The sequence below is a fragment of the Athene noctua genome, chromosome 13 (assembly GCF_965140245.1).
Source record: "Athene noctua chromosome 13, bAthNoc1.hap1.1, whole genome shotgun sequence".
NCBI classification, from domain to species: Eukaryota; Metazoa; Chordata; class Aves; order Strigiformes; family Strigidae; genus Athene; species Athene noctua.
This window is the reverse complement of record NC_134049.1, coordinates 23,284,965-23,299,806: the sequence shown is the minus strand read 5'-3', so window position 1 is coordinate 23,299,806 and position 14,842 is coordinate 23,284,965. Positions and strand designations below refer to the sequence as shown.

Below are 14,842 nucleotides of genomic sequence, written 5' to 3'. Positions count from 1 at the left end.
TGATCTCAGCAGTGGGAAAGAAAAAAAAACCCAGAGAAGGGCTGTCCCAAGCCCCTTGATTTCTTCACTTCTCCCTGATGAGCTGCATTTGCTTGAACCCAAGAGTCGTGAACCGAAGGCAGGGGAATCGAACAAGCCGAAGGAAAATGTGCCAGGGGGGAGTCAAACCATCACTAACAAGATGAGCTCTGCTCCGGTGCATCTGAGGAAGGAACAAAGGCACCGCGTGCAACGGAGCAGTGGCTCCGCGCAGCACAAAGCCAAAACGCTCCCCGGCAGCTTCGTTAGCGACCTTTCAAGAGCATCTTTCGCTCTCGTTAAGGTCTCCAGACACAAAAGAGGACAAGAAAATGCAGCGCAAGAGACCAAATGCTAGTGCCAGGCGGGAATAGCCCCGGCATTTTACACGTGCTGGCCTACAGAGCCCTGCAATGCAGCCTGAGCTCTCCTCCACTCCTGTTGCCCATGGAGCATGCGAGCGCACGGCCCCAGCGCACACCCCGGTTAGCTGGAGCGCGGCGGAGAATTGCACGCTGGAACCTGTAGTCCTTTGGCAGGTCACTGCCATCCTCTCCATCTTACAGCTGCCGGGGGGTGGCCTTGGGGCACTGGCACCACACGGCGAGGGGGTGGTTGAGATGTTCTGCAAGGTTAATAATGGAAAGGGTTGAATCATTTTCCTGGCGTGCCTCCACGGTGAACAACAGGGGAAATACAGCTTGCTCTGCCAGGCAGCACCGGGCCAGGACACCAGCTCCAGCCTTCATTTCCCTGCTGCTCTCCGAGAGCTTCGAAATAAAAGAGGCAGCACTGGAAAGCAATGCTGTCTGGAAAGAATAAAAGCAAGTGGAGCCCATGTGTTGGCAAGAGACCTCACCGTAAAATGCATTCAAAGGGAAAAAAAATAATCTTGGCGGAGATGGCGTCCCCTCCAAAAGAGCAGGGCTGCTGTAACCAGCAGTGGCCATAAATCAGCTTTCCCCAGCAGGCAAAAACATGCACTGGGCTCTTCCCCAGGCGTTACGAGAAGCCCCTTGGCCACGGGCAAGGGAAAGAAGTGGGATGCAAGGCATCCCCCTGGGAGCTGCACACAACTTCCTTCACCCTGTTTTCTTGGTGATTTGTGGGAAAGGCGGATCCGCTCTTCTTTCATGCCTCATAAGCTTCATAGCTGTCAGACTAACGTAACAGGTAATTAACTACTAAACAGCCATTTTCTCCTCCTCTCCGGAGGGATCACCATCCAGCTAGAAAATGTTTCTTTAGTGGTTTGCAAAAGGGAAAAGAAAGTCGTGAGTTTCTGGCGAGTGACACAGGTGCCGCAGCCAAAGAGGGCATTCACAGCAACACCTGCAACACAGACTCATGGATGCAGGAGAAACGGAGAGATCAGAAATGAGAGAGATTATGCTTATCCTGTTGTGGGTGCGGCAAGCTCCCCGATCCCAGTTCAGGTGCCACCAGCAGTAACCCTGGTTCCTGCCCACAGGTGCCCCATAGTCCTGCACAAGTACAGCTGCAGCTGAAACTGATTCAGTGCCTGAAGCTCAGTTATCATATCTTTGGCCCATCTGCAGGCTGGAGTTACTTGATGTGAAGAGGAAAAAACCAAACCCCATCCTTCTCAGAGTTTGCAGGACCAGCCTTCAGGAATGCGAGCCGCATCCGTCCTTGTCACTTTTCCAAGGAGAGTGGTGTTGAAGCATTGTTTCCCCGTCTAACAGCGGTAGTCTCCACCGCCTTGTTACAAGGACATTCACTTTTGTGGATTACCTAGCCAATTTTCCTAAGCCTGCCTTCACCCTGAAGTGCTCCAGGGCACATTCACCCAAAGGTGACACCCAGCTGGCAAAAGGAGCCATCGCCTGAGCCAGGAGATCCAGGTTTGCTGCTGCTCTGTGTCACCTTCTCCTGACTCAGACCTCCAGTCTTGGAAAGAGCTTGCAGAGCACCAAGTGCTTCACTTCAAGATTTGATCTCCCTCATGACATGGTCTTGTATCACACTTTCATCCAACAGCACATTTTCAAGCACCATCTTTTAAGAACCCATTCCCTCTGCTTTAGCACAGGCAAACCAGCCTTTGGCCCATGAGAAACATAGTTTTCCTGAACAGAAACCCCAAAGCAGATCCAACTTTCTAGAAACGCCAAATTTTCTAGCCTGAGGCAGAAACATCCAGTACTGCAACCTTGTAAACATGCACCCAAGGAACTCTACAGACTGCCCTTGGCCATGGAAGACCACATAGATGCAGAGAAGCTGCTCCACAGAGGCTGGGTTAGAAAAGACATACACATCAACGTTCAACCCAAATCAACAGAACAGGCAAAAAGAAAAAAAGCAGGATCGCAAAGAAACACAAACAAAAGCCGGCAGCCAAACTTTTGTTTGAAAGCCTGTCAGGTCTAGACTGCAACGTGTGAGGAAGGAACAGCTCAAAACCACAGCTGCTAATGGTTATGGATTTGGCAATCAAAATGTCTTTGTTAAAAAAAAAAAAAAAAGTTAACTGCCTTACTATTGAGGTTACAAACCGCAGCCTTGATGCATTGTTGCAGTCAACATCCTCCCTGCTGCTTTTGAGAGCTTACATCTGCTGCTGGCAGATCATGTGCTGGCATAGGCTCCCTTCGCGAGGATGCCCAAGGAATTTTGCTAGCCTGCCTTCCTTTCCCCTTCTTCCCACATCGATGCCTGTCAGTCCTTGCTGCACCGTCCCTCACATGCTTAGCTGGTACGCAACCAGATCCAGACGCAACAGGCTGGGATCGCCGCAGGATCCTTCCCCTAGCCAGTTGGATCCCTCCAGTGGGTGTTCTCTGCCTCCCAGCCTCGAGCCCAGCTCTCGTCGTGTTCCTACACCACAAGCTGTACTTTGATTCAAAGGGCAGGGGAAGCAATTAAAACATAGTAAGTAATAACAGGACTTTGAAATGTAGATTTAATATTCAAACTTGTGCTGGTGAACTCAGACTTTAAAACACTGAGCAGTCTGCCAGGGCTCCAGTCTGCAGGGAGAACTGGAGGAGTCAGCAGTGCCGGCAAACACTGGGAACACTGCACCCCCCCTGCTCTCCCTGAACCGGCGTCACAGGACCTACAGCCACCAACACCCTTCTGCAGCTCAAATCCCAGCCCGAGAAAACACCCGCCCACGGTAAACCCTGCAAGAAGGGCTTGAGATGTTTACAGACTGCCTGACAACCGTCGGGGGAAACTGGGTGGACTTGGAAAAATATTTGGTAGTGTACTAGGCTCAGCTGAAAGGGCCATTTTCATCCTCCTGTGCCAAGGGACAGCGGAGGCAGGGCTAGCCTCAGCTGGCAGCCCCACCACCCGCGCTGCCGGACCAGACCTGGCACAGAGGAGGAAAGAGGCGATGGGGAGGAGGAGATGAGGGGAAACCAGGGCACCTGCTGCTGGCTCAAGCAGCTCACAGCACCTGCACCCTGCTAGATACAGTCAGGCAGCTTCAACCAGCATCGTGAAGTCCTTTCATAAAGCAGAACTGCAAAGCAAAGGGGTAAAATGGCATAGCTGAGTGCAGCAGGTGACAGAGATCAGCTGAACTTTGAAGAAAACCTGACTTTGGTGAACACAGCCCTGCACAGATAAGGCATCTGCATCCCTGCCCTGGTTTACTTCAGCAGCCACCACTCCCCGCGCTGACCCTTGCTGCTACTCCCCGAGGAGGTGTGACGCTGGCAGCTGCTTCCAGCTATTGATTCAATTCCACCAACGTGATGGGATTTCTCACGGCCCAATGCGTGGCAGAACCAGAATACGCATCTGAGCGACCGGTCTGTTAAGGGTTATGAAATCCATGACACGACAACGAAAGCTTAAGCAAGCATAGTCATTGGGTGCTTGTACATTTACCACAGTGGTTATATTCTGTGGCTGCCAGCTCCCCTGTCATTTGGGGTCACCACCAAAAGGGTGGTCACAGCTCAACCTGGTGGAGCTACAACCAGACAGCGAGGGTGTGGGGCACCTGAGCAGCAGCCAGGCTTGGGGTCAGTTTTATCTAACACTTGGTATTAGGATTAAATAAAAACCAAACACCAAGAAGGCGGCAAGTATCAGTGACCACATCTGAAAGAAGGAAAAAAAAAAAACAAACCCAAAAACAGATCACTGACTAGTTTGCTGAAATGGTAGCAGAGGCTAAGTCCACAGTCATCATTAATTAAGTCATATGCTTCAGCCTTGGCTTCGTTTTTTCCCTAGGGTCTAGGAAACCAGAGGAGAGGGCAAGCTAGCCTCTATCATTCGATTTCTTTGGCATGTTAATGCATTCCTAAATTAATCATCATCAAGTGACAATCTCTCCTTCATCTTAACAGACTGAGCAGTGGCCTCAGTAAACCTGCTGGCTTATGCAAGGCAGCTGGAGCTTTAGAAGAGTCTCTGATGAAAACCAAAGCACTTCACATAAGGAAAAACTCCCCCATCTCTTACCGTCCATAATCCAAACCAGCTGCATGCCTGCTCTGCTCCTAGAACCACGAACCAGGGGTCTTTATGCAGTGAGAAACCAAATAAAGAGATGCATCACCCATAGGTCCCTGCAAGTCAGGCTAATGTCTAATACATTTGATCTGGCATTGGGCTACACACAAAAGACAAATTCACCTTAGGAGAATTCTGGGACCTGTAAAGTTCAAAGGCCTTTCGTCATTTGCAATCATTAACAGGCACCTAGATTGCTGCAGAAGGGAGTATATCTGATCTAGCCTTCAAAACCCTGCTAAGAATCATTCATCAGCAGAGGTGCAATAACTAAGCCTCAGGAATGAGAAGGCAAATATCCTGTTGGTGGGGGGTGAGCGAAGGTGCCAGGACAACCACAGCACCGCACAAACAAGCATTTGTCTCGCTCAGAGCCTACATTAGGAAACCTTTACTTTAGGGAGAAGGTCCTCGTAAAAAGTCTCTACGTATTTATACTGTTCTTCGAAGTACACGTCAATGTATATGTTTGCGTTTCTCCCTCTCATTAACCTCTTTCTTAGGAAAATATTACCAGCAGGCTATTGTTCCTTTATTTGGAGATAATCTAAACAGGCACCTTCTGGAGTCTAAACATAGAAAATTTCTACCCTTCTTCTTCACTCCCATTTGAGAATTTAAATCGAGTCCTGTATGCTTGGCACCTGAGTGTCATTTTTTTTGCTGTTATTTTCACAGGGGAGAGAAGAGGAGGACACGAGATTAAAGGCAAATTTCCTGTAAGGGAAAGATGGAGCCTATTTAAATGATAGTTGCAGTCTCGTGGCACAAAAATAGCTCAGATGTGTTCCCTTGTGCAGATTTAGGACACTAAGTGATCACCTAGAAATGAAAAACAAACACTTTACTCCCGTCAAACATAATTACCCAATATTTCAGCCCAAGATAATAGCTACATCTAGATATCGGCATGTGTGCGCGCTTCCATTCAAAATAAGTCCAAACACACCTATCAACTACTAAAATAGCAGCAGCGGAAATGTTCTTTTTCCAGCTAAAGTAACTAACAGTCTCTCGGATCAAAGTCATTAGCAAAATGAACACGGACTTCAGAGCACATTAAAACAGCATAAATGTAAATAGTTCCCTGCTTGCTTTAGACTCTTGCCAAGCCCTGCCTGCACCATCCCATGTTTCCCCAGCGACCGCTGCTGAAGTCACCAACACCTCATGCAGGAAAAGAAAGGCAACTCCTTTCTCTGTTCAAGGTGTCGGTGACGTCAGCCTCAGAGCAAGGAAAAGCTGTCGTCAACGCTCAGATCTCCATGGGGGGAAAAAAAGTTTCCAGGTCACCTTTAGCACCGAAAAGTGTAACAAAGGGATCATTCTGGTCTCAACCAAGGCTTTTTGGGTGGCTGCCACGAAGAGAAGGAAACGAGCCCAGAATGCGCTCTGAGGAGGTGCAAGATGTGCAAAGCTCAACTGGAAATACTGAGATTTAAGAGCCACACGGAGGGATGTCCTGGCACCAGCCTACCACCCAGCCTCAGCAGCAGGGCTGAATTCAGAAAGCAGCTTTTGCTTCAGTCCCCTGTGAACAGAGCAGGTGACACTCGATACCTGGAGTGGACTTTCCTACCTGACAATAACTTGTGCTCCCGGAGCAGCTTCAATCCAAAGATCACAGCTTTGAGCAGTAAAATTAGGTGTAAATAACCTCTGACAGGGAAGCACAGCTTTATTTTCCGCATGGGAAAGAGACCCAGAGGAACAGATTTAACTAGTTCATGCAGTAAGTAGCACAACTGGGATTAGGGCAATGTCATCTGATGTGATGCTGATTTTAATCACAAGGACATCTCTTCTCTGCTCTTCCTCTGCTCCCTGTCAGCTACTGCGTACAAGATCCTGTTCTGTCATCACTTCTCACATGGCCCTGAAGATCTGCAAACCACGTCAACATCAGTCAGTCTTCAAATAATGTACATAGGGCAGAGTTACAAGACTGACCCCTCTGAAGGGGTTACGCAAGGCCAGACTTGTGTCCAGTAATAACACGGATAAATAACCAGTCCCGAATAATAATGGGGGCAGAGACTTGGTCTGAGTCCACCAGTGTAGCATCCAGCAAAACAGGGCATTGTTACTTGATTTTGGGTTTTGTGCACATGTAAAAAAAAAAAAAATTAAATGAGGGTAACGATAGGAAAATACCAGCAGGGTGCCACTAACATCTTCATTAGAAACCTGAGAAAGGATGCAAACAGCAAGGGAATTAAATCTGCAGATGGTACTAAATAAGGAGTGGGTGACGGCACCAAAAGGACTGAGTAATAATAGAAAATTTGCAGGAGGGACAGACTGGGAAGAGTCTCCCCTGCCTATGGGAACGAATGGGCACAAGAATCAAAGCAAACTTCCATGGCTGCTGAAAAAGGCAGGATCACCATCAAAAGATGATAGACAGGGAACTGTTTCACCTTCAGGTCGTGGGCATAACCTCCAAACGTGGCTTGCCCTGCACTTGTGAAATTATTTCTTCCAGAAAATACAAAGCTTTAAATACGAGTTGGTGAAGAGGAGAGTTATGAGTCAAAGCACAGAACCTGGAAAGAGCTCCACAGTGGCTTCATCTCTGAGAAGTCTCTGCTGCTGCATCACATTACCTTGCCTGCTAACATATCACAGATCCTTAGAAAAGATTCAATGTTTTTTGCATGCCATAAGTGGCAAACCCACATCATCTTCCTTTCCCTCTCTCCCTGAAGCTAGGAGGAGTCTTTGTACACTGAGAAATGGCTGGATTACACTGCTGACAAGTGGCTTTGGTGCTGGTTGTTGATAAACCTGGGCTGAATCATCAGTATGAGCAACGGGGATTTCCTACTCCCAGCGAGATCCAACCCAGATTTCTGAGCTGACGCTGTACACTTCTTCATCTTGCTAGCATTTGCAATTAAATTAATCTCAGCTTCCTTCAGATGCACTTACTGCTCATGATAGTCCATAAAAACATACATTTCCTCATAAACCAACTTCAGAAAGATGCTCAGATCTCTGGATTCAATCTTAACAAGCTAGGGAAATGAACACTGCATAAAGCGATCCTGGGGAAAAAAATCGGACAAAACCACTGTAAAAAGGCAACGAATTCAGAATTATAAATAGGCTGCAATATGGGACCAGCAAAAAGCCAGCGAAATATAAACTGAGAAGTGCCATGGCGTTGAGAAGAGAGGTAACTCTCCCACCAGCAGGTCTGGTAACAGTGCTGCTGGAAAACACTTACCTCCAGTGCCTCTGCGGCCAAGCAGTGGCAGCAATCTGGGAGGAATTTATAGAGAACATAGCTAACTGTGAGGCTCCTCTATCAGAAGACTAAAAGCTAGTTATCTACAACACTCTCAGACTGTAAGAAGCTGTCACAGCCGTTCTACCAATGCCTGAAGAACATACCCACAAAGAAAGGGAAGGAATTGTTAGTGTGAGAAAAGTACTTGTGAGAGACCTGGATGTATTGTTCCACCACTGTTACAGACAGCAGAAGGACGAGAATCTCCATTTAAGATCAAAGTGCAAATTAGTGGATGCTACAGAAGAAAAACCCTACACTGGCCCCAGTGTCCTTTTCTCTCTCCCAAGGCTTGCTCCCATACAAGGCCAAATGCGCCTGCAGATTTCACTGTATTCCAGTCCCAAAGCTCCCTCTGCTGCTCGTATGCCAACCTCTCCCACTTCCGCCCACGATGAACAGAGACAACCTCATCAGAAATACTCTTCATCTCTAGTTTCTAGACATCTCTGCTAAAAACATCTCACAGGGTTTGGGAAAACCAGAAGAGCACTTCATGAGAAACAGCCCCCGGTGGCAAATGCCCCTCGGACTCTTCATGGCAAGAAGATGCCCATCAGGCTGGTGTGTCCTCTTCCTCCATCCCAAGGAATCCATTTAGTCTGTCTCACAAGATGGTCTCAGTTCACTATCAAGCCCTACATGGTCTGGTGATTCCCATCAGACCAAACCTGACTTGTACTAGGGGCAGTGGAGTGCACAGGCATGAAACAGTATCAGAAACAGCTGTGCCACACTTCATACTAAGCGCAGACTTTGTAAGTTAATAAAACACACCCCAAGGATAGCTGCTGCTCTGGATTTTGGGCATGGAGTCAGTCACAGCATCACAGACTCAGACTTCAGAAGGTCTCTACCCCAACCTCCCAATCAAAGCAGGGTCAGCACTGAATTCAGGTGAGGTTGCTCACAACTTTGTCCTGTTGGGTCTTGGAAACCTTCACGGGTGGAGACTGCACAAGCCCCCTGGGCAATGCCTACTCCAGTGCTTGGCTGTCCTCATGGGTAATTTTTTTTTCCTAAGTAACATCAACCACTCCCCTTTCAATTTATGACACTTGTTTCTCATTCTTCTGCTGTGTACATCAGCAAAGAGCCTGGCTCTGTCTCTATAATCTCCTTGCAGGAAGTGGAAGATCTCTCTTCTTCGCTGCCTCTCTTCAGAGGGCACATGCTCCAGCCTACAACCATCTTGGTGGCCTCCACTGGACTCCAGTTTATCAACATCCTTTTTGTGACCACAATATTCCAGATGTGGCTTAACCAATGCTGAGCAAAGAAGAATAATCACTTCTACTGGCCATACCGGGCCACCATGCGGCCAGTCCTCCCTGCCGCCAGGGCTGCTGTTCACTCGCTGGCTGCCAAGATGCCCAGCGCCTCTTCAGCAGAGCTGCTCCCCAGCACTGACGCAGGGGTGAGTCCACCCCAGGTGTGGGGTTTGGCACTGGGCCTTCAGGAGTATCACGCCAGCCCTTTCCTCCAGCCTGCCGAGTTTCCCCTGAACGGCAGCCCTGCCACAGAGCACAGCCGCTGCTCCCCTCAAGAGCAGCATTCAGAAAAAAACTGTGGGGCACTCCATCTCCCCCTCCAGGTCATTGCTAAATGTATTAAACAGGAGAAGTTTGAGGAAAAAGCCCTGAGGAACACCACCTGTAACAAGCCTCCAAGGAGATTATGAGGCAACCACCACTGCACTTTAAAGCTCGATGACCCAGCCAGTTAGTTGTCAGCACTAGAAGTCCACCTACGCAGAGTATAGTGACTCATCTTGAATACATGCATGGTGTAGGAGACCAGGATAAAAGCCGTGCTAAATACAAAGTAAAAGATACTCACCACTCTAACTGTTGGATCATAAAAGGTAAATGGGTTAGTCAAGAGTGATTTTATCCCTAGGTAAATCCACACTGGCTATTCCCAATGTCCTTCTCCTTCACATGCCCAAAACTGGCTTCCAAGAGGAATCATTCTATGAATTTCCCAGCAACCAAAGTGGAGCTGACTGGCCTGAAGTGTCCAGGATCATCCTTCCTTCCCTTTTTAAACATGGATGTAATAGCGACCTTTCTACAGCTATCAGGGTCCTCTCCTGACCTCCATAACCTTTCCAAGGTCAGAGTGGCCTCACAAAGACATCTGCCGACACTCTCAGCACATTTGGATGCACAACATCAGCACCCATGGACTAGTATGGGTTAAGATTTCTCAAAAGACTCCTGACTCCCTTCACTACAGGTTGTCCCTCCCCCTCCTTGAACTCTGCCTCTAGGCACAAGATCTCTGGGATTGTGAAGAATGAAGGTGAAGCCTAGGGTGAAGAAGGCCTCAGTATCTCAAACTTATCTGTGTCCCTGGCCACCAAATCACCTGCCTCATTCAGAAAAGGCCACTTAAACATCCCTGACTCTCCTGGGAGTCTTGATCCACTGTAATCTCCAGATGTCCCTCCCCCCTATATCTAGGGGGTCTGGATGTCCTCTCTGTAGGGTCTCCATGAAGACCCTGTGGCTCTCTCCTGTCCATCCTCTCTGGTGAGAGGGTGCTCACCTCCCACAGCTCCTGCTCCTGGTGACTCAGTGCCCCAGCCAGAGCACAGCTTTCAGCAGTGAGGCTACTGTGACCTCCAGCTCCAGGAAAAAGCACCAGGCAGGTCCAGCAGCTACAGACCTAGATGCCTCTGTCTGGGCCAAGCTGCCCTCTCTTATAGCAGGGTAGTTGATCCTGCTGGCACCACAGTGCCAGGGACAAGGTCCCATGGCACATCACCACCATTGCTGTAGAGTTTTCTATGTTTCCACGCTGTCTTGTGTTTCAGGCCACTTCAGGTCCTCTGCCACACAAATCACTGCAATAACTGCAAAAAACTGGCTATGCTCAGGGAGTCGTTTACTGTACTCCTAAAGCAGCCAAACAGATACTGGACCCTTCCTAATCCAGAGTCCTCCCTGAGATGGGAAGATCAGTATAGTTATACCCAGAGGTAGCAGAAAATTGCTGCCTGGCTGGGAAAAACTTGGAGCAATTCTACTACGACGCCATGAAGCTTCTTTAAGGGAAACCATCAGCTCTTTAGAAGCCACATCCAGTTAAGATGTAAGCTTCCAAGTCTGCCAAATAACGACAAAATCCAGAAATGCAAGACTAATGCATTGTAGGTTCCTGTCTGGAGTCTAGCACAGCCACAGCATCCTGATGCACATCCATCAGCAAGGGAAGCAACGACTGTCACGAGCCCTTGCAGCATGGTCTCTCTAGCTAGTGCTGGTTTAATTAAACAGGCATGAGTCCTTATTGAAAAGAGTTTCAGAGTATGTGAGAAACTAGTTTCAATCAAACTTCCTCACTGCCGGAGAAGCTGATGGTGGATTTAGTCAGTATTAGCCCACCGCTCCCTTCCGCCACTGCTGAAATGTGTTTTCTCGGTACGTTCTCTTTCTAGCTACACAACACTATGTGTTTTCTCTCAACACAGTTTAAAATCTCCATTCGATGTCTTCTCTAGAGCATCTCACGGAGGTGGGTTACACCACTTTAAACCTCCGCTGGCTAATGTAAGATTGTAAAAGTTTATTTGCTGTACTCACCTGCTCATTAAATTGTTCTTGCGACAAACAATCGGTCACATCCACGCAGCCTAGAAGGCACCCCGAGGGATAATCGCTTGGAAATTCCAAATCTGCATCAAAAGAAATAACTCTTCAGGGGGCCCTCATCCCCATACACATAGCTGGGCTCTTCTCACCCCCAGGTGCCCTTCCCTCTCCTCCATGCACTTCTACTTTTTGAGACACAAGAAAATATACAGCAATTTTAACACCCCGTCGTTCTTTTTTCAGCCCAGGATTTTCACATGATAGGACTAAGTTTGGGTGATATAATTACATATAAGCATTTCCCTGCTTAGCTTCTGACAGAGGAAGACATAGTGCAGGAAGAGCTCCCTGCCCTGATGCAGGAGCAGACAATCCTGCTGTATGATACTTAAGCTGGGTGACGTGCAGAAACACTGCACAAAGAGGTGTGCAGTGCAGCCACCAGGATCCTCCTACCCACATGAGAGCGTAACATCTTCTGGAGAACCTGCAGCTTTCCAATCCTGATTTCCACAAGGTCAGAATACATGAAAAGCCTTTAACATCACTGTAAACAGACTAAAGCACAAGTCACTTCACACGCACACATGCACACATTCAATAGCTTATTGCTTGAGCTAAGAATAAAATAAAGTCCTTTGCTGTCAAAAGCTATCACAAAAGTCAGGTACAATTCGACAGCGTTTGTGCTTGAAGTACGTGAGCAGCTAAAGGATGGAGTTAAAGTCTGCCACCATATCCATTCGGCTGACGAAATGCAGAAAGGAAGAAGAGAATTTCAAGAACAGAAGGTTAAAAAGCGAAGCAGTAATAACTGCTCAGCAGAGAGGGCTTTTTGACACTGCTCATTATGTGGCTCAATGTACCAAATAATACGCAGATCCAAGGAGAGAAGTTCACCTTTTTGGAGCAGCATTCTGTAGGTGGTCTCCAGTTCAGAGATTTCCTGAGGGGAAGGTCTTTTAGCAGTAGCTGCAATCCATAACCGCCCTCTATGAGGTGTGTACCAGGTCCTGCCCTCCACCCTAGAAAGCAGAGAAGAACTCAGGACTTAAATTTCATCAGAAATCATCCACACAGACAGATTTTTCAATCAAATGTTTCACTATGCAATTCCTGCTGCTAAGCTTTGCCCTGGCTCTTTAAACTCAAGCAACATGTCACCACTACAGAGAAGAGGTGAGATGGGCAAGAAATAATGCCACATCCTCACTGCTTTAGAGCAACAGCAGAAAAGGACATCAATTCCCTGCAAGTACAGCGGTGTGCCAGACATGGGCGTAGGACAGTCTGCTCATACAATTCCCTTAGGAGCTCAGAAAGTTACGCACAGTAAGATCCAATCTAGGGATTAATAAGGGACCGCACATCTGTACCACGTGGTCATCAGCTGCAGGTCTTGGGGACCCCAGAATGGGCACTAGGCATCAATGCTGTATCAGAGTGGCTGACAGCATCCCAGACCACCTGGATGCAGAAGTCAGGCACATTAAGATTTACAGCAACTTTAGCTTTGAAAGTGAAAAAGCTTTGCTCTCTAAAATGAAAAATTGTACGAACGAAAGGGGAAAAAAGGGCTAAAGAAGATTATTTTGTCCAGGTTAATTGTAGAAAAGGTGAATTAACATGCCAGGGATGCTGGGCTGAAGGAGCCTCTCTTTGTAACTTGATTCCTAGCCTAGAGGGAGAAAGTAGTGCAAGGGGTGTATGCATGTGGTTGTTATTTTTAAACACAGCCTGATGTCACTGTTGGCTTCTTTATGATGGACAACAAGACCAGAAGTACATATTTCACATTTTCAGCTTATTTGCCTTTCAAATTCCAGAAAGGTACACCCCAACTATAGCGTAGAAATCTCAGTCTCTCCCTAAATTTACCCACTATAAAGAAACTTGAACCTTCCAGGTTAGCTACTCTCACAAAAAATGGATTAATCGGCTTCTCAAACCATCTGTACACTGGATGAGGAAGCATGGTTTCCAAACCTGGACCTATCAGTCACTGTAAAAAGCAAGCGAGTCCACAGAGGTCCTCTGAGGAACACAACTTCCCATCTCACCTACAAAGCAAGAGCTGGTCAGGATACATCACAGTTCAAGCCACCCCTTTACCTTTTGATTCCTCTTATGAGCAAGGAAGCCCAAGGCTGGTGCATGCTGAGGCACCAACCGTCATCTGAGATCTCCTGCAGCTCTCGATCCTGAATCCGCAACCTGTTCCGCTCCGAGCCAGACTCATTTCCAGCGTCCATGGAATGGATAGCTTTCCTGTGTGGGAGCAAACCAGTTTGGTCCACCCACTTCAGTGATCAAAAGAAACAAGAAAACTGTTAGCATCTCTCTAGGAAACAACATACATCAAGTGCAAATCCTATTTGAAGTTCTTCTTCATGTAAGGCCAGAGGTACTACTCTTATTGGGATTACTCTTCCTTCCTTGCAAACCCACTGTGCTTACATGCCATACTTTGGCAGTAGAAAAAGCAAGGTCATGCTCCACTCTATGCAGCTTTTCCTTTCTACGCATCACAGATAAACTATGAATTTCAAGAATAAATCTATCTGCTGGTGTCTCAGACCATTCACAGGAAGATACAATTTTCAAAGCATGTTCACAGCCATCAACTCCCAAAACAGGGATCGCCCAACCTCCACATGCTCAGCATGCACCAAGAACACCAAGATTAAAGTGGAATTAGAGGGCAGAAATTATGCCCTTTGGAAACTGGAAATCTGGCAGAAAAGGCTTCACAGAAAGTGACACAACCTTAGGCTGACTCTCAGAAATTCTTCCACATTCCTGAAAAGGAGGTGGGAGTCTAAAACTCACATAAACAAAACCTACCAAGAGCAGAGAAGAGGGCAGGGCGTTGGCAAACTTTCCCTGTTCCCAACTCAGATGGCTACTGAAGATCTCTCAGACACAGGGGAGGAAAGAGGTAATACAAATGTGCCAGAATTCACAATTCTTAAACTCAGCTCTCCCAAAGTTAGTCATGGAATAAATCACTGAACCCATACTGACCAAAGGAGCAGGCTGAAGAAGACGGGGATTCACTAAAACACCAGAACTCAGAGTCGTCTTCACTTCTGGGCCAGCTGGCTTGCTCAGTGTGCCACAACTAATGGCTTCAATGGTTTCATCCAGTCTGTAAGCACAAAAGACGGGCTTTAAAATTCCATGCTTTTCCCTGGCAACGTCTCCCTTCTCCCTGCACAAATGCTTCCGATCCAAAGCATTTTTCTACCACCTTCCCTAATTAAATTATTTCCTTGCTCGGTCTGATTTGCAGTTTGAACAGTCACTCTTCTGTGCCACAGAAGCTCAGCTTGGTTTGAATTTGAGATGAACTGGTTCTGTTGAGATAGGTCTTCTACAACATCTCTTTCCAGGGCAGCTTTATCATTAACAGACATGCCAGCTACTGAAACCTCGTGCA

At 47.5% G+C, this 14,842-nt stretch overlaps 1 protein-coding gene across 1 annotated transcript in view; it reads right to left on the bottom strand.

Annotated features, from left to right (window-relative positions):
• Positions 1–14,842, bottom strand: part of TRIP4 (thyroid hormone receptor interactor 4) — a 33,494-nt gene that overhangs the window by 10,147 nt on the left and 8,505 nt on the right. Inside the window, exons 8-11 of the mRNA XM_074916872.1 lie at positions 14,428–14,551; positions 13,516–13,703; positions 12,304–12,428; positions 11,395–11,486 (exon numbers count right to left, since the gene is read on the bottom strand). Of these exons, the coding sequence (XP_074772973.1) occupies positions 11,395–11,486; positions 12,304–12,428; positions 13,516–13,703; positions 14,428–14,551 (529 nt within the window). The remainder of the gene's footprint in view (positions 1–11,394; positions 11,487–12,303; positions 12,429–13,515; positions 13,704–14,427; positions 14,552–14,842) is intronic.